Raw genomic sequence first — 18,717 nt, 5'->3', positions numbered from 1 at the left:
TAAATTAGAGAGCTTTCCTTTATTTTTAATTTTATTGAAGTATAAAAAAGTTTATTTAATTTTATTGAAGTATAAAAAAGTTGATTTAAAAAAGTAGTGTTAATTTCTGCTCTACAAAGTGACTCAGTTATACATACATATTTTCTTTTTCATATACTTTTCCATGATGGTTTATCACAGGATATTGAATAGAGTTCCCTGTGCTGCACAGCAGGACCTTGTTTATTATTCCTATATATAATACTTTGCATCTGCTAATCACAAATTCCCAATCCTTCTCCTCCCCAAGCCCCCTTCCCCTTGGCAACCACAAGTCTGTTCTCTATGTCTGTGAGTCTGTTTTTGTTTCGTAGATATGTCCATGTGTGTTGTATTTTAGATTCCATATAAAAATATCATATGGTATTTGTCTTTCTCTTTCTGATTTACTGAGCTTAGTATGATAATCTCTAGGTCCATAGAGCTTTTCCTCTTTTCCTATGATTTAGAATGACCTGTTTATAGATAGGTAGAACTCAGCCATAAAACAATCTAGGGCCAGTGCCATTTAAAAGGGTAGACCTTTGGGACTTCCCTGGTGGTCCAGTGGTTAAGACTCTACACTTCCACTGCAGAGGGCACAGGTTCGATCCCTGGTTGGGGAATCAGATCCCACATGCCACGTGATGTGGCCCCCCCAAAAAAAAAGTAGATTTTTTTTTTTTTTTTGTGGTACGCGGGCCTCTCACTGCTGTGACCTTTCCCGCTGCGGAGCACAGGCTCCAGACGCGCAGGCCCAGTGGCCATGGCTCAAGGGCCCAGCCGCTCCGCGGCATGTGGGATCCTCCCGGACCGGGGCATGAACCCGCGTCCCCTGCATCAGCAGGCGGACTCCCACCCACTGCGCCACCAGGGAAGCCCCAAAAGGTAGATTTTTAACAATGCTAATTCTTTTTGTAGTTATTGATCTTATTAAAAACTAAAATGTTTTAATGTTTAACCATTTTTCTGTCTGGAAGCTTTAGTGCAATAAAACAAAACATTGAAAAAGAAAAGCTCATTTTGTTATAGATAAAATGATTGCATCCTAGGAACCTCTTTTATACTTCAGGCTTGCTTCCCTACCCTCCAGGTCTGTAACTTGAGTGCACTTCTTCAGCAAGACCTTCTATCTTATTCAGAATTGGGATCCCCTGCAGTCTCAACTTCTCCTTAGTACTTACCACTTTCTAATTCACTATATATTTTACTTATTGTCTCCTCCCACTAGAATGCAAACTCCATTGGGGCAGGGATTTTTGAGCAAATATTTAATATCTAATAGTCTAAATTTTCAGAGCTTACTCACCTGTTTATTCTTGCAAGCAAACTTCTTTACCTTAAAAAAAATTTTTTTTTACAAAAGTAACACATGCTTGTTTTAAAAAGTGCAAACATTACCAAAGTGCCTAGAGTCCTCTCTTCTGTCATACTCCCTGAAATCCCACCATCTCAAGGTAGCCACTGTTAATAGTTTGGTATGTATCTTTCCAGACTTTTCTATGCGTGTACATATATATTCTTTAAAAAATAATAGAAAAATTAGAGTATAGTGTGTATACATGTGATTCTGCCACTTGCTTTTTTGGACTTGCATCACATTGGTTGCATTGTTATTCACTTGATCAATCTTCTCTTAGCAGATTGATGTATTTAGGTTTAAAAAAACTTTTTTTTTTTTTTACTATTACACCATTATGTCAATGACTGTCTTTGTACATCTGTCATATTATTTGTGGTGGTATTTCTTCCAGAAATGGAATTGTTGGGTCCGAGGATATATGCATTTCTCATTTTAATAAATTACCTAATTGTCCTCCCAAAAGGTTGAACCAATTTATACTCTCAAAAATACTTTGTGGGGCTTCCCTGGTGGCTCAGTGGTTAAGAATCCGCCTGCCAGTGCAGGGGGACACGGGTTCTATCCCTGGTCCTGGAAGATCCCACAATCCGCGGAGCAGCTAAGCCCGTGTGCCACAACTACCGAGCTCGTGCTTTAGAGCCCGTGCAGAAGCACCGCAATGAGAAGCCCACACACCGCAACAAAGAGTAGCCCCCGCTCACGGCAACTAGAGAATGCCGGCGCACAGCAATGAAGACCCAACGCAGCCAAAAAAAAAAAAACACTTTGTGACTTCCTATTTCCCTACATCCTCACCAACGTGGGTTTTTAATTCTTGTTAGCCTGATACACCCTTTTTTTTGGCTGTGCCTCGCGGCTTGCGGGATCTTAGTTCCCGGGCCCTTGGCGGTGAAAATGAGGAGTCCTAACCACTGGACTGCCAGGGAATTCCCTGTTAGTCTGATATATTCTTGTTTTAATTACTTGCTCTTCACCCCATTGGTGAGGCAGAGATTCCCTCCTTAGGGTTATGGGGATGGCCAAACACAATACCTGACACTGAGCAGGTGAGGTTGACAGCACATATACTCACAGCCCAGGGGAGGAGAACACCACAAGCCACCCAGGGCCACACAGGTGTTGCACTCAGGAATACAGTGAACAACCAGGGACTGTGGGAGGCAGACTTTGTAGCAGCAAGAGGGTGAGTGCCCACTGGTTCCTGCAGGGGATCTGATTCGCTTGTTTGAATAAATCTGAGGGCCGGCAGAGAACTGAAACCCACTACAATACTCAGAGATAAGCAGAAACTGCACCTCATCCATTTGATAAGGAGGATTGTTTGACTAGGGCAACTTTCAGTTAGGCCATTTGAGGCCCTCTAGATTTTTGTCAAGAAAGCACAAAATACTGAATCTTAATTTCAACCATTCCTGGTTAATTATGAGGGTTCTTTGGGGTATTGATTTTTGAATGACTGTTTGGCCTCTATTATGATGATTGTTTTTCTCATTTAACACACTCATGGATTATTAAGTTCATATACAATAATATTTAATTTTATTTCCTTGATTTGTATTTAGGATTTTTTTTCCCCCTCTGAACTGATAAGTATGACTGGTTTGTAGTTCTCCTTTCTGATCCTCCTTTATTGCGAATTGTGGCTTCATAAAATGAAATATTTACCATTTTTGGTTTTCTGCGCTCTGATACAGACTTATAGGGTGAGGATTATCTGTTCACTGAAAGTTTGAGAGAATTCTTCCATTAAACCATCTGGGCCTAGAGCCTGTTTTGGACATCTTTCTTGGATAATATTTTCAACATCTTTCTTATTTTTATAATTTTATTTCCCAGAAAATTGTCCACATTATCAAGGTTTTCATATGCATTAGAACAGAGCCAGATACGGTTATTCTCTTATTTTCTTGGTGCTCTTAAGATGCAAAACCACATTCTCCGTGACATAAGAACAGAGAACTATAAAAAGAGATTAAGTTGAGATCAAGACAGAGGTGGGTAGAAAATGGCTAAAATGAAAGGAAAATAAACAGAATGAGATATTTTATTAGAGAAAACAGAGTACCTTTGACTCTGAAGAAAATTAAATCAGTGATGTTGAAAAAACAAAAACAAAAAACTTGAGATAGTGTCTCCAGGATTCAGATAAAAGGGACAAAGAGATTTCATTGACAATGGCAATCCAATGTGATAATTTTAGGGGAGAAAAATATCCTAAACAATCTGTTCATAGAATGGACAAGAAAGAACATAGAAGAAAACTTTTCTCAGTTGAAAAGAAGACCTTTTTTGTTTTTGTAAAAGTAACAGAAAAATGCCTATACTGAGAATTATACTGGCAAAATGTTTGACTTTTGAGGGTAAAGAAAAATCCCAACAAGCACCAGGTGAATTGCTTGCCTAAAAGAGACCAGCCCAGGGACTTCCCTGGTGGTCCAGCAGTTAGGGCTCCACGCTCCCAATGCAGGGGACTGAGGGCTCCATCCCTGGTCAGGGAACTAGATCCTGCATGCCGCAACTAAAAGGAGCCCGCATGCCACAACTATAAAAAGATCTGGCATGCCCCAGAGATCCTGCTTGCTGCAACTAAGACCCGCCACAGCCAAATAAATACATAAATATTAAAAATAATAATAATAAAAGAGACCAGCCCAGCTTTGTTACCTTTTTTTTTGAGCTATAATTGACATATAACATTATATTAGTTTCAGGTGTACTTGCTACCATTTTAAGAGCCAAAAGAATGGGATAAGGACAAGAGAGTCTTGATGGGGATAGTTTGAGATTCAAGAATTCTATAAATAGTCAAGCCACCATGTGTGTAAAGACAGTAGAAAGGCATTCTCACCTAGGGCAAAGACTTAGAAAAAGGTAACATCCCAGAGTTCTCCTTGAAATCACCAGTCAAGTGGGAGATGAGTCTGAATGAGGAACAGAAAAATTAGTGCATAAAAAACTGGCAGTGACATTGTTACTAATTAAACGAAGGGTTCGCAAAAGCCAAAAACGATTGAAAAAGAGGATTTTTTGACTTAAAAAAAAAAGTGTAAAAACAAAAGCTGGGTCTAGGGCTTCCCTGGTGGCGCAGTGGTTGAGAGTCCGCCTGCTGATGCAGGGGATACGGGTTCGTGCCCTGGTCCGGGAAGATCCCACATGCCGCGGAGCGGCTGCGCCCGTGAGCCATGGCCGCTGAACCTGTGCGTCCAGAGCCTGTGCTCCGCAACGGGAGAGGACACAACAGTGAGAGTCCCGCGTACCGCAAAAAAAAAAAAAAAAAAAAAAAAAAAAAAGTTGGGTCTATCATCCTAGATTAAGTGGACAGATAAAAGTAAGTGTGAGGGCAGCAGGCCAAGAGATGGAAATTTCTCATTACACAACGAGGAACATAAAAATAAATGATTTGTCATTGACTTTAATAATTTGTGAAATAGAAACTGCATTTTTATTTGATAAAGGCAACAACCAGGAGAATTAAAAACAGGCTTTCTGCATTGCAAATCACTATAGCAGATAAAAGCAAATATGGAAAAATTCAGAAAACAGGAAATAGCCAGAAATAATAACCATAAAATAAGATGACAGATGACCAAACAAGTCATCTGTTAACAGTAGAGCTACAATGGGTTAAATGCCAGCCGGAGTGGAGACGCTGCAGTTTTTAGGACAGACACTTTGTGCCTCCAGGCTCTTGCTAATTCTGAACCCTAGGCCTGGCTTTCTTGTCTACCCTGTTCAAGGCTAAGGCCTCACTTCCAGACAGACTTCTTCCTCCCGGCAGTCCTCCCGGGCCACCAGGGGCGGAATGAGCACTCTTCTCACAGACCTGGCAAGCGCGTGCGAAGCTGGTGCTCCAGATCTGAGACGAACCACCTTACTCCCTCTCACTCCGAAGGGCCGGGCATCCTGCCATGTTCGGCCCACAGGGTGAAGCAGTCAAACCCTGCTCGATTGTAATGTTATGTCTTTTTCCTTGTCAACCGCCTTTTCCCCCACGACGGTGATCCTCCGCGACAATCAAGTTTCAAACCGGTTCCGATTGCTGACGGACAGTCACGACCCGCGAAGCCTCCCCTATGCCCGCGAAGGGTCTTCCAAGCGCGTTGTCGGATCCACTCCAGACGTCTCGCCCCGCCCCCACCTTGCAGACTTGCAAGGTCTCCACGGCGTTCGCTGGGAAGTCGCGTCCCGAAGAACGGGAGCGCGAGAGGAATAGGGCTCGGGGCTTAGCTTCTAGAGCCCCTTCCCCAAGCCAGAGGGGCTCCTCCCTGTCGCCAAAGATGTGGGGTTCAAGGAGGGCGCGGTCCTACTGGATTTGTTGAAGAGGAGAGACTGGGGGCTGAGCCCAAGGGTCTTGAGGGTTAACAGGGAATAAGCAGGGGGCTCAGGGCAGACTCGCGGCGCCCTGGGGTGGGTGAAAGAGAGGGGTCCCACGCGCGGGCCTGGACGCAGCGACGAAAGGGTTAAGGCATTGGGCCCCGCCCCAGCCCCGGGATTGGCGGGTCCGGGGGGCGTGGCTGGAGGGCGTGCCCGCGTTTGCCGCAGCCGCGAGTGGGCGGGGCCCAGGCGGGGAGCGGGAGGGGCGCGGAGCGCAGCCGGGCCCGCGCCTCGCGCCCAGCCGGGCGGGCTTCTGGCTGCGCCAGCTAGCCGGGCTGGCGGCGCCCGCGCCGAAGACCCCGCACCGGACCCTGAGATAGCGAGTAAGTGAGGCAGGCCCACTGCGGCGCCCCTCCCGGCTCCGACCTGTCTGTCGCCTTGCCCGCTGCACCGCGAGGCTCATTCGGTAGGACCCGGAGCCGGGGAGGGGGCGCGTCCCACTGCTGGGATCCTTGGGGGTGAGGGGAGTGAAGATGAGGCCGATGATGTCATGGATGCTTCGCAGGGCCTGGGGGAAGGTGGCGGCCGGAGGGGGTGCGGCCCGGATTATGTCACCTCTTCCCTCTGCGCCCCGCCCCCCGGGCCACACGCCTTGGTGGGGAGCACCGAGAGGTGCGGGAGGGATTCCCCCCACCGCAGAGACCACCCCACCCCCGGGCACCTCCTCGGGATGGCCTGTGGCCGGGGTCTCTGTCGTGGGCAGCGCCCGAGCACCCGCCACCCCCCACCCCCACCCCCGTGCGGGAGGCTCGTGTGTGCGCGTGTGTGTGCTCGGGGTGTGTGTGGGGGGGCGCTGTCAGCCCCCTCACTCCTGAAACATGGGATTTATCAGAGCCAGGATCTAGGGGATGGGGCCCTTCCCCCTTTGTCGCCAAGGGAAGATGGATCTTCCCTCACACATCCCAACCAAGAAGTTCTGGAGACCTCTGCACCCCCAAAAGCCCTACAGTGCCCCTGATACCTTTTCTCCCTCAGTCCTTTTTCTCGGAAGCCCTTCCTGATTTTCCTGTCCGATTCACTGCCTCTTTGCATTGCTCATAACTAGCATTCCCACACACATTCTCTCTGTATCTCCTCAGTGCTAGGGGCCAGAGATCCAAGACTCTGCCGTCCGTTCCCCCTGGGGGTACTCACAGGCCAGTCTCAGAATGAAATATCCCTGGAGTGGCCTGGGCCAAGTGCTCCAAGACCACCCTACCCCCTCTCCCAGGGTAGATCAGGGATGCTCTCCTGGGAGGCAGCATTTGGATTGGTCCTTGAAGGATGCAGGATGGGCACAGAGAGCTGAGAAGAGATTTTGTGTGTAGAGTGGAGAGGGGCTCAGGTCAAGGGAAATAGGATGAGCAACAGGAGAGGCCTTGGGGGCCCTGCTTCAAGCTCTGCTCTGGTTCTGAGGGCTGAGAGGAATGCCAGGCATTTACCCATAATACATTCACTTCTTAAGATTCCTGTAGGGTAGGTGTGAGAACCCACGGTGGAATAACCTGCATGCAGTTCCACCCCTAACCAGCTGAGCTGGGATTTACACTTGGAGCTGATACCTCCATAACTCTGTCTATTGCACTTGGTGCAGTAGAATTTGGGCAGAGCACAGACAAGATCGGCTTTGCCCTTTAGAAAGGGTCCCTTGGCAGCTGCACAGGGGAGGGAGTGCTGAGAAAGAAAGCCCAGTGAGGAGCCCCCCGCAAAGATGCTGGCAGGAGGGGCTGCTGAGATCTTTAGGGGGTGAATGGGCTGAGCTTAGGGCCTCTGAGACCCAAGAGAAGGGTGGGGTATTCCTAGTTTTGGGAGGGACACAGCTACGGTGGGGTGGGTGGTCACTGTAGGATGGAAGGACCTGCCCATGTAACCACCAGGTATTGTCTCTTTGGCCTGTTCATGACCACTAATACTGTGTGTAATGTCCTAGGCACTGAGAGCTGATAGGACAGAGATAGAGGCAGAATCGGGCAACAGGCTGTCATCCCAGGTTGTTGAGCTGAGGCCATGAGCCTGTCTTTGCCGACCACACTCAGCTACCTGGGCTAGTTCAGGACCCAGACCCACAAATGAAGCTCAAACCCTTCCCCTGGGCTCAGTTTCCACCTATCAGGGAAACATACGCCCCTGCTTATCCTACCAGTCCCTGCTGGGGTTTTGTGGAAAGAAGCTGCAGCAGCCCAAGCTTGGGAGAGAGAAGGGGCAGGGAACGCTTGTATGGGGCTGACCATAACAGGTTAGAATTATGGCAAGAAGCTGTTTGGAGAGCGAGACTCCAGGGAGAGCTGCAGTGGGTTGGTAGTCAAAGATTCCCCAGGTAAACCACAGGGATAGGAGGCTCAGGAAACAGTTCTGGGACCTCATTTCCATCCATCCAGGACTCTGGGCATCCAGGCCTTCCTGGGGACCACACACAATCCAGGGAATTGTGCCCCGGTCTGGGAAGATCCCACATGCCACGGAGCGGCTGGGCCCGTGAGCCATGGCCGCTGGGCCTGCGTGTCTGGAGCCTGTGCTCCGCAACGGGAGAGGCCACAACAGTGAGAGGCCCGCGTACCGCAAAAAAAAAAAAAAGAGAGAGAGAAGGGAACTCTTCCATCTTTCCCTCCAGACCCCCCTCCTACTCCTGTAGTCTGGCTCTGCCTTGCACCACTTTTCTGAAATCATTCTCTCATAGACACGTGATGTTTCCACCTGCCAAATTCAGGACACCCCCGCCAATCCCAATTTTACCTGGTCCCTTTAAAAAAATTTTTTTAATATAAATTTATTTATTTTTGGCTGCGTGGGGTCTTCGTTGCTGGGCGCGGGCTTTCTCTAGTTGCAGTGAGCGGGGGCTACTCTTCGTTGCAGTGCGTGGGCTTCTCATTGCAGTGGCTTCTCTTGTTGCAGAGACGGGCTCTGGGCGTGTGGGCTTCAGTAGTTGTGGCTCACGGGTTCTAGAGCGCAGGCTCAGTAGTTGTGGTGCACTGGCTTAGTTGCTCCGCGGCGTGTGGGATCCTCCCGGACCAGGGCTGGAACCCGTGTCCCCTGCATTGGCAGGCAGATTCTCAACCACTGTGCCACCAGGGAAGCCCTGGCCCCTTTTTTAACACTAGGAGCTGCCCCCACATTCTTGCAGCCCACTCCATCTTGGTCTTCAGGGCCTGCCTTCTCCTGGCCTTCTTCCCACTCCCACACCACCTCCCAGTCTTCTGGGGCTCTACCACTCGAGCTCCATGCTGGGCGCCACCCACACCACCCTTGAATGCTCATGATTCCAGTCTCTCTTTCTATCCGGTATGTGACAGATATCTTTCTCTGGTCTTCCTCAAATCACCCATTTCCCCCAAACATTCTCCTTCTGTCAAGTTAAGGGTGTCACATCCATCCTGGTGCCCCAGTCCAGATTCCTCCCTTGCCCCCACCCCCTGAACACCATCTATATGAAATTCTGTCCGTTCTTCCTCCCTGCCCAGATCTTCCCACTGGTTCTAAGCCTCAGGCCTCACAGCCTCCACCCTCTCAGTCCCTAGCTGCTCCCTACACTGCATCCAGAGATGGCAAGAGAAGGGGGTCATGCTTAGAATGGGAGGGGGATATCTGGGCTGGAGTACACTGGGAGTGGAGACAGCATGGCCAGGGTGAGTCAAGAGGCACGTAGGGCTTCCCTGGTGGCGCAGTGGTTAAGAATCCGCCTGCCAATGCAGGGGACACGGGTTTGAGCCCTAGTCCAGGAAGATCCCGCATGCCGCCAAGCAAGTAAGCCCGTGCACCACAGCTACTGAGCCTGCGCTCTAGAGCCCTTGAGCCACAACTACTGGGCCCGCGTGCCTAGAGCCCGTGCTCTGCAACAATAGAAGCCACCGCAATGAGAAGCCCACGCATCACAAAAAAGAGTAGCCCCCATTCACCGCAACTAGAGAAAGCCTGCGTGCAGCAACGAAGACCAAATGCAGCCAAAAATATATTTAAAAAAAAAAAGGGAGGCACCTAGGTCACCAGATGAAAGGAGACACTCACTCTCAGGGTCCTGCACTTGCTGATCCTGCACCTAAATTGAGCCCTAGGTGCCTCTCTTGACTCACCCTAGGTCTCAGCCTTGTGGGACATGTGGAACAGATTAGCTTAAGGGAGCAATGTAGTAAAGTCCTGTTCTCCACACCTGGGGGGTCGGGGGGAGATGCTGATAGAATGGAATTTTACAAAGTCAGTGTGGACTGGTTTGTGGTAAGTTTTCCAACCACCTAGGGCTGTAATTCCAGGTGTGATGGCCAGAAGACTGAAGGGCAAGAGTTTTGTTAAGGCTCCCCTGGTCAAACACAGCATTAAAAATGGGCATATGGGTAGAAGACAGTTTGAAGTGCACTCAAGGGGCCGAGGGCTGCTACCAGTACCCCTTCACCTTGGCAGAGAAGGAAGGCTCCCTGCCTGGTTTCTGGTGGGAACAGGGGTTAAAGGCCTGAAGGGCGACCCCTGCCATTTCTGGCACACGTATTTGAGCGTCTACACTCACAGCAGGCACTGCCTGCTCCCACTGCCCGGCTGGATATGAGGATCTCTGGGGCAGGTCTTCCCAGGTGCGGACTTGAGACAAAGGAACCAGGAAGCGGGGCCTTCCTGAGCGCAGGTAACCCGAGGCCCTGCTCCCCCTGCTTCTGTGGGCCGGCCCTGGGGGAGGAGGGACGCACGTCCACTGCAGGGCTCAGAGAAATTCATGGTGAACTAAGCAGGGTCAAGGTCCACAAGGAGCGGGGGAGGGGAGTAATCCAGGAAGTCTTCCCGAAGGCAGTGAATTCTTGGAGGGGTTCTGCAGGCGCGGAATCCTCCTGGGCGCCGCTGGGCACGGAGGCCCCGCTCCTGCCCCCGCCCACTTGTAGGAACAGCAAGCCAGGAGGGAGGCATGGCAGGCGCCCGCGCTGGCGGTGCTGCGTCCTCTGCCCCGGCCTCAGCCAGCCCGGGGGCCTCTGCTGAGGTACTGACCATGGGTAGGGGGCCCTCTCGTGCCAGGCCCCCATGCGGCGGAGTTGGAAAGACCTCCGGGAGGGCCCCCTGCTAGGCGCTGCAGCTGGGGTCCCCGGCAGTCCGCGAGGGGCGGGGCATGCCCTTGGTGGCCCAGATAAGCGCCGCCGCGGCAGCTCCCGCCCACCAGACCCCCAATACCTTTGTCCCCTCCCCGCGCCCGCCTCCCTGGGGTGCCTGGCATGCGGCAGCTCTGCGAGGTAGGTCCTCCATTCCTCCCATTTCGCAGAGGAGAAAACTGCAGTCCAGGATGGCTCAGTCGGCCCGTCCAAAGTCGCGCAGCTGGTCCTGGCCGAGCTGCGAGAGTGAGGCACATGGCCCCTGCAGACCGGGCCTCGGAGGGTCCAAGGCTTGAGGACCCGTCGGCCCCCCACCCCCTTGGAGAGGCAAGGAGAGGATCCTGCGCTGGTAGTGAGCCTCCACTTCTGCCCTTGACTGCAACACCCTGGGTTAGGGGCCCGGGAAGGACTCCCATCCACAGTTTTTGGATAGGGGTGGGTTTCTCTCCCTCCCTTAAGTTCTGAGGTTCCCTACTGAATTCAGGTACTGCTGTCCCCTTCCAACCCCATCTCCCCAGCCCATGAGGTTGGGATATAGGGGTCCAGACCCAGAGTAAAGTACACCTGAGTTCTGGGGGTTGCAGTTAAGAGTTGAGGGGGTCACTGTGTCTGGGAGGCTCATGAAGGAGGTGGGTTTGAGGTGGGAGTTAAAGAATGGAATACTGAGCAGAGCAAAGCTAGGAGGGTAGGTGCATAGTCCCTGGGGGTTGGGCTTTGTCAGGTGTGCAACGGGCAGCCCCTATTACCAAGCTATCATTATTTACCCAGCCCCATTCCTTTACCTTGGGTGTTTGGGAACTCTTGTACCCACTATAAGGAAGGAGACACTGAGGGGCAGGGTGCAGGTGGTGCCGGGTCGGGCTTGCATGGGATGGTGGGAGTGGAGGTGGAGCTGACCTATCTGCTTTCCCACCTGTGCCCACAGTGCCCCCCTGGCTTAGTCATGGCGAAGCTGGAGACACTGCCTGTGCGCGCTGATCCAGGGCGGGATCCCCTCCTGGCCTTTGCCCCTCGGCCCTCTGAGCTCGGACCCCCAGACCCTCGTCTGGCCATGGGCAGTGTGGGCAGTGGGGTGGCCCACACTCAGGAGTTCGCCATGAAGAGTGTGGGCACCCGCACGGGGGGTGGGGGCAGCCAAGGCAGTTTCCCTGGCCCCCGTGGCAGTGGGGCCAGCAGGGAGAGGCCAGGCCGCTACCCCTCGGAGGACAAGGCTCTCGCCAATTCACTCTACCTCAATGGCGAGCTACGGGGCAATGACCACACAGATGTCTGCGGCAATGTGGTGGGCAGCAGTGGTGGCAGCAGCAGCAGCGGCGGCAGTGACAAGGCCCCACCACAGTATCGTGAGCCCAGCCACCCACCCAAGCTCCTGGCCACCTCTGGCAAGCTAGACCAGGTCAGTCCCTGGGGCCTTTTCCTGGGGCAGGAGGCAGCCCATAGAGGAGGGTGAAGTGGGCCTTCTTGGACGTTTTTGGGTTGTAGGGGCTGAGATAGAAGCTGGGCTGGGGAGCCTTGGGGGCCAACTCCAGCTGGTAGGTCTAGGGCAAAGACCTGGCTGTGAGGGGGGCAGGTGGTGGATATAAGGTGGGACTCCAGCCAGGAGGGACTCCCAGGATGGAGATCCAATGGGGGTGGGAGGTGGGGCTGAACAAGTCTAGATCAGAGGGAAGAGACTGGGGGCAAGGCTAAGGTCCCATCCTGATGTCGACTCCCCCTTCCTTGCTTTTGCGCAGTGCTCAGAGCCGCTAGTTCGGCCTTCGGCCTTCAAGCCTGTTGTACCCAAAAATTTCCACTCCATGCAGAACTTGTGCCCCCCCCAGACCAACGGGACCCCTGAGGGACGACAGGGCCCTGGTGGCCTCAAGGGTGGACTGGACAAGTCTCGGACCATGACCCCAGCGGGTGGGGGAGGGGGCGGCCTCTCAGACTCAGGCCGGAACTCACTCACAAGCCTGCCCACCTACAGCTCCAGCTATAGCCAGCACCTGGCGCCCCTCAGTGCCTCCACCAGCCACATCAACCGCATTGGCACTGCCAGCTATGGTAGTGGCAGTGGTGGCAGCAGCAGCGGTGGTGGGTCAGGCTACCAGGACCTGGCAACCTCTGACAGTGTGCGGGCCTCCAGCAAGAGTGGGTCATCCTCATCCATGGGGCGGCCAGGCCACCTGGGATCAGGGGACGGCGGAGGTGGAGGCCTGCCATTTGCGGCCTGCTCACCACCCTCGCCCAGTGCTCTGATCCAGGAGCTAGAGGAAAGGCTGTGGGAGAAGGAACAGGAGGTGGCAGCTCTGCGGCGTAGCCTGGAGCAGAGTGAGGCGGCAGTGGCCCAGGTGCTGGAGGAGCGTCAGAAGGCCTGGGAGCGTGAGCTGGCCGAGCTGCGGCAGGGCTGCAGTGGGAAGCTGCAGCAGGTGGCCCGTCGCGCCCAGCGCGCCCAGCAAGGCCTACAGCTGCAGGTGCTGCGGCTGCAGCAGGACAAGAAGCAGCTGCAGGAGGAGGCAGCCCGGCTGATGAGGCAACGGGAAGAGCTTGAGGACAAGGTTGCCGCCTGCCAGAAGGAACAGGCCGACTTCCTGCCCCGGATGGAGGAAACTAAGTGGGAGGTGCAGACTGGGGGGTTGGGCATCTCCCTGTGTCCCCTTCCTTCTGTCTCTCTGGAGAAACCCAGAGCAGCAGCCCACAACTATCACAAGGGGTGTGAAGGTTGTGCAGGGATCAATTAGGAGTGTCTGTGAGGACCAGAGCTGTCCCAGGCTGTGTGAGATTAGCCATGTCTGTCCCAAGTCTGAGGAGGGAAGCCTGCATGTCATTTCTGCCATGATGACGAGCTGACCCTGAGCCCTGGGGCAGCTTGATGCCCTGGGGCTGGATATGGGGGCTGGGGTGTGGGTGAGCAGAGCTCTGCCTTCACCCTGACTTCTCTTCTCACCTGTCCCTGCCCAGGTATGCCAGAAGGCTGGGGAGATTTCCCTACTGAAGCAGCAGCTGAAGGACTCGCAGGCGGATGTGTCCCAGAAGCTGAGTGAGATTGTTGGGCTGCGCTCGCAGCTGCGGGAGGGCCGGGCCTCACTGCGGGAGAAGGAGGAGCAGCTGCTCAGCCTGAGGGACTCCTTCAGCAGCAAACAGGCCAGCCTGGAGCTGGGTGAGGGCGAGCTGCCCTCTGCCTGCCTCAAGCCGGCGCTGACCCCAGTGGACCCGGCCGAGCCGCAGGACGTGCTGGCCACCTGCGAGAGCGACGAGGCCAAGATGCGCCGTCAGGCTGGGGTGGCTGCTGCCGCCTCCCTGGTTTCCTTGGATGGGGAGGTGGATGCTGGGGGGGAGAGTGGGACTCGGGCCCTGCGGCGGGAGGTGGGGCGCCTGCAGGCTGAGCTGGCAGCTGAGCGGCGAGCCCGGGAGCGCCAGGGTGCCAGCTTCGCAGAGGAGCGCCGAGTGTGGTTGGAGGAGAAGGAGAAGGTCATCGAGTACCAGAAGCAGCTGCAGCTGAGTTATGTGGAAATGTACCAGCGCAACCAGCAGCTGGAGCGGCGGCTGCGAGAGCGGGGGGCTGCGGGAGGTGCCAGCACGCCTACACCTCAACATGGGGAGGAGAAGAAAGCCTGGACCCCCTCCCGCCTCGAGCGCATCGAGTCCACAGAAATCTGATCCCCTACCTGGGCATGTGGCCTTTTGACAAATACCCAGTCAAAGGCCAGAGTCCCCAGTGTCCCCCCCTCCGCCATCTCTTTTCCCCATCCCCTGTATCCCCAGACCAAAGAGGTTCTCAAAGCAGCTGTGACCAGGCCCCTCCCCTCCCCTCCCCTCCCTGGGTGTCTCCCAGCTCTACCACTGCCCCTCTGGGCAGCCCACTCGACCCTCCTCCCAAGGAGGAAACAGGGGAAGGGCAGAGTGAGTGGGGATGAGGAGCCCAGGCAGCAGGGGAACTCATGCTCCTTTTCTTGGCACTCCCTTGTTGGAGAGGTGGCAGGCCTTGCAGTGCCATGAGGTGCCCAGCTCCTTGGTGGGTCTGGGCTGCTACTGTCGGCCACCCTGTGTCCAGAGATGCTCTCTGTACCCATCTCCTTGGCCACGTAACCTGAGGGGGCTTGCGTGCGTTCTGCCAAAGCTGACACCTTGGACTCCTGGCCTCTCTCCTTCCAGTACTTTTCTCCCTCCTTGGGCAGATTGGCAGGACAAACGGGAGCAGGTGGCCTACCTGTGGTTGAGAGGGCTACTTGCCCAGCCCCTCCCTGCCAACGTCTCTTGGACTCAGGCCTCAGAGCCTGGCCTGGTCCTGAGTGTGTGTCCATATGTGTGTGTTGGAGGAGAGAAGGGCTGGGGCTGGAGGCTCAGTGCCCAGGGAAGATCTGCCATCCTATTCTTGAGAAGGGTCACCTGGAGGCTTCTTAGCTTTACCCTCACCCTTCTGACCAGGATCCCACAGGACAACAGCCCCATCTGCTTGGCTGACCCCACACCCAGGGCCACTGTCCAGCTCTAACTACAGCTATTAAGTGCCACCTGCCTCTCAGGCACTCCCCTCACCTAGTTTCTGAGGTCACATGAGTGTCTGTGATGTCTTCTTGTGTTTTCCCTGACTTGATTCCCTCAGCCACCTTCTGCTTTCATGCTCAGCCTATTGCTTTCATGCTCAGAACATCATTGTCTTAGGCCATCTCTTCCCCCAAACCTCACCTTTTCTTCCAGTAGAAAACTGCTTGATCTTTGGTGCACTGCCCACTTCCAAGTTCCACTGGGCCCAAGCTTGAGCCTGAGGCCCTTGTTTTGGGGGGTGGGGGTGGCTATGATTGCTCTTGAAGAACAAGACTGAACTGAGAGGATCACTGACCTCTGGGTCCCAGAGGCCTGAAGTAGCCCAGTGTTTGCCCAGGGTAGGCCTGGCATGGCCATCAGTGGGGACTGGGGAAGCCAATGTCACTTCCTCCTCTGGGGGCCCTCTCAGAGTCCATCTCCCCAAAATAAGAAGGGAAAGGCAAATTTCTAACACACCAGCAATAAAAATCAGAGGAGGCTTGGCCCTCAGCCCTTGTATTTCTCTCTTTTTACTCTCTCCTTCCCACCCACAGACTGGGTTTGTGGGGCAGGGTGGAGGGAGCTGGCAACTACTGTGAGCAATTCCCCGACCCCTGACCAGCCTCCTCCCATGACTGGTGACTGTTTAACGAGCTGTGCATCCCCCACAAAAACAGGAGTGCCTCTGTGGCCTCTGTCCTTCTGCACAGCCCTTTCCAGTGCCCCTCACCAGATCTCTGAGCTGGGTGGGGGGCTGTCCTGGCAATCACTGCCCATTCCACTCACCCTTCACTGCACCTGCCCCAGAAACTGGGCCTGGGCCAGAGGGGCAGGGGGAAGAGGAGGCATTAGTAGGTTAAAAAAAAATAGAAAAAAATATGAACAGACTTAGCTTTGGGATTTCCAACCACAAAAGAAATTATATATAAATATATATAAATATATATCTCTACCACATGTGATGGAAAGACTTCGTTTTCTTTTCCCAAAGAAATAAAATGGAGAAAGCCTCTTGAGTGGCACTCTTTCGGCATGCTTGTGTCTTTGCAGGTGTGGGAGGTGAGGCTGGGTGAGGGGGGTGTGGAGGGCAAAGCTGGAGTAAACATTTCCCAGAGGAGGCATGAGACTGGAGGTGCTCACTGGGCCGTGCCAGGAGGTTGGCCCAAAGCCCAAGCTCCTCCCTGTTGCCCAGGAGGAGTAGTGGTTCCACGTTTCTGCCCAAAGGGGCTTTCTCTTCAGCTCAGACTGTTGCCAAAAGGGTTTCAAACTAGTTCCAGCTCAGAATCTGGATAACAGACTGCTGGTCAGAAGGCAGGTGATGCAGGACAACTAGATGCAGCCTGCAGCATCCTGAGCCACCTTACAGTGATTAGCCAAAGTCTGAGGGCAGAACACATGAAGGCTGAGAACCGGTTTGTAATTAGTGGTGAGGCCCCAAAGGCAGAAGCGACCCAAGCGTGCTTCAAGTAGGAAGCTGTCCTTTATAATTCCTTTGGTCATCCTCACAAAGACCCTCAATCAAGAATGCACTCTGCTACAAGTAACACAACCTGATACACAGGACCTCAGAGTGGTTCATTTTTCCTCACCTGACAAAAAGTCTGGACATAAGCATCCTCTAAGTGTCATAGGTGTTGGTTCATCAAGGACCTAGACTTTTCATCCTCCTCCTCTCCCATCTTTTGCATGTTCCCTCCATGCCACAAGGCGGCAGCCACCGCTGCGTGAAGTGACTGAGGCAGCAGCACTCTATCATGAAAGTAAAAGCTTTCCAAGAAGCTTCACAGCACCATTCCCTTTAAATTTTGTGGGCTGGAACTGAGTCACATGCTCTTCTCACTTCAGGGGAGCCTGGGAAATTGAGTATTGGCAAAGAGGAACGGGATTGTCGTGGCTGCCAAGGAGCCGTTACAGTTCATTTCATCGCCTAGGCTCTCTCTCTGGGTTCTGCTGGCAAGGACAGAGTCGTAATTAGCAACTCACAGTGTTTGCTCTGGTCCAGCCCCGGTGAGAGAACCCTCTCTGAGCAGTGGTGTCAGTGGTCTAGGGCCCAAAATGCTCACCCCCAGGCAAACAGTGCCCTCCACAGAGCTCAGGAGTTGGGATGCCAGGCTTGCCTCTCCTTGCAGTGAAGTGTCCTCCCTCTCAAGACGGTGCCCTGGAGGGAGCACCATTTCTCAGGTCCCCTTCACAGCCCTTAGGATGGGCGGACCAGCAGCCAAAGCACGGACAAGGTGTGACCACCCTGATCACACTGATCGTCTCCAGTGCCCCCAGGGACGGCCGTCTGGGGCCAAGTCCTCCTGGAAGTCTCGAGAGTCTCTTCCCTGCCTAGTTGCCCATACCCACTCAGGTGGGAGCCCGCCTACTTGGGGAGGTGGAGGATCACCCTGGCTCATCTGCCAAAGCTCTGGCCTTTTCAGCCCAGCTCCTCACATCCATTTCTCCTAACAGGCTCGTCTATCCATCACTAACTCTCCTCCTGAGAACGCTTTCTAGATATATCTCTATTATAAATGCATGATTACCTCATTGGGCAGATAAGAAACTTGGCTTAGAGAATTTACGTGACTTCCCCAAGGCCATAAACCCTGTGTAGCGGTCTGAGATTCCAACCTGTATCTAGGCTATTCAGTGACTTTCAGAGCCGTCCATCCACAGCGCGGTTTTCCCTTCGCAGGTCCTGTCTCTGCAGCAACATCTTCCTGTGGAAAACGTCTTTGGAAAACGCTGACAGAGTCTTTTGAGCCTCGGCCGCACCCGTCACTCGCACAGCATACGGAAGTAACGGGCAGTTGGCCGGAAGTGGGGCTGTGCGGCCCGGGGGTAGCTGGAGGAGTCGCCGAGCCGCGGCCACTCGCGGGAGTGGCGACTGGTGTTGCGGCGCCCGTGCTCCACAGGCTCAGGTGAGTGACGGCGGCCAGAGAGGAGGCCGCGGCGGCGCTCTCTGCCGAGCTGGGCTGCGCTTCCCGGCGCGGGCTGCGGGCACCTGTCCAAGGCCCGGCTCTAGGGAGAACCTCGGCGACCCGGAGTTCTGTGGCCTTTGGCAGGCTGCTTACCTGAACCTTGAGTTTTCCTCTGTGAGACGGAGATGATAACAGTACTTGCTTCACAGGTCTTTTGTGAGAGCGTAGTGAGATATTCTGCCGCTTCTTTTATCACACTTCAATCTGCATGCGATTCACTGGAATCTGGAGGTTCGGATTCTGTAAGTCTGGGGTGGGGCCTGAGATTCAGCGTTTCTCACCAGTTTCCAGGTGAGGCTGATGCCGCTGCTCCGCAGGCCGCACTTTGAGCAGCAAGGCCTTGCGGCATTTTGCTCAGTACCTGGGAGAGGTTGAGTCTTCAGTAAATATCACTACGGTATATACCCTTTCCCCATTTTTTAACAGATAGTTTCTGGTTGCACAAGTCTAA

At 53.7% G+C, this 18,717-nt stretch overlaps 2 protein-coding genes across 2 annotated transcripts in view; both read left to right on the top strand.

The window, feature by feature from the left end:
* Nucleotides 1–10,965: 10,965 nt before the first annotated feature.
* LZTS3 (leucine zipper tumor suppressor family member 3) lies at nt 10,966–16,338 on the top strand. Its single transcript, XM_079946176.1, is given in 5 exon segments — nt 10,966–11,103; nt 11,105–11,146; nt 11,720–12,190; nt 12,528–13,394; nt 13,735–16,338. Coding segments are annotated over 5 exon segments (2,133 nt in total). The 5' UTR covers nt 10,966–11,049; the 3' UTR covers nt 14,434–16,338.
* Nucleotides 16,339–18,076: 1,738 nt separating this feature from the next.
* The window catches only part of UBOX5 (U-box domain containing 5), a 32,961-nt gene continuing 32,320 nt past the window's right edge, over nt 18,077–18,717 (top strand). The window contains exon 1 of the mRNA XM_079945924.1: nt 18,077–18,206. The gene's annotated coding sequence lies outside the window, so the exon portion shown is untranslated. The remainder of the gene's footprint in view (nt 18,207–18,717) is intronic.

Source organism: Stenella coeruleoalba (genome assembly GCF_951394435.1).
Source record: "Stenella coeruleoalba genome assembly, chromosome: 15".
NCBI classification, from domain to species: domain Eukaryota; kingdom Metazoa; phylum Chordata; class Mammalia; order Artiodactyla; family Delphinidae; genus Stenella; species Stenella coeruleoalba.
The sequence above is the reverse complement of the archived record's forward strand: the minus strand, read 5'-3'. Positions and strand labels throughout refer to the sequence as shown.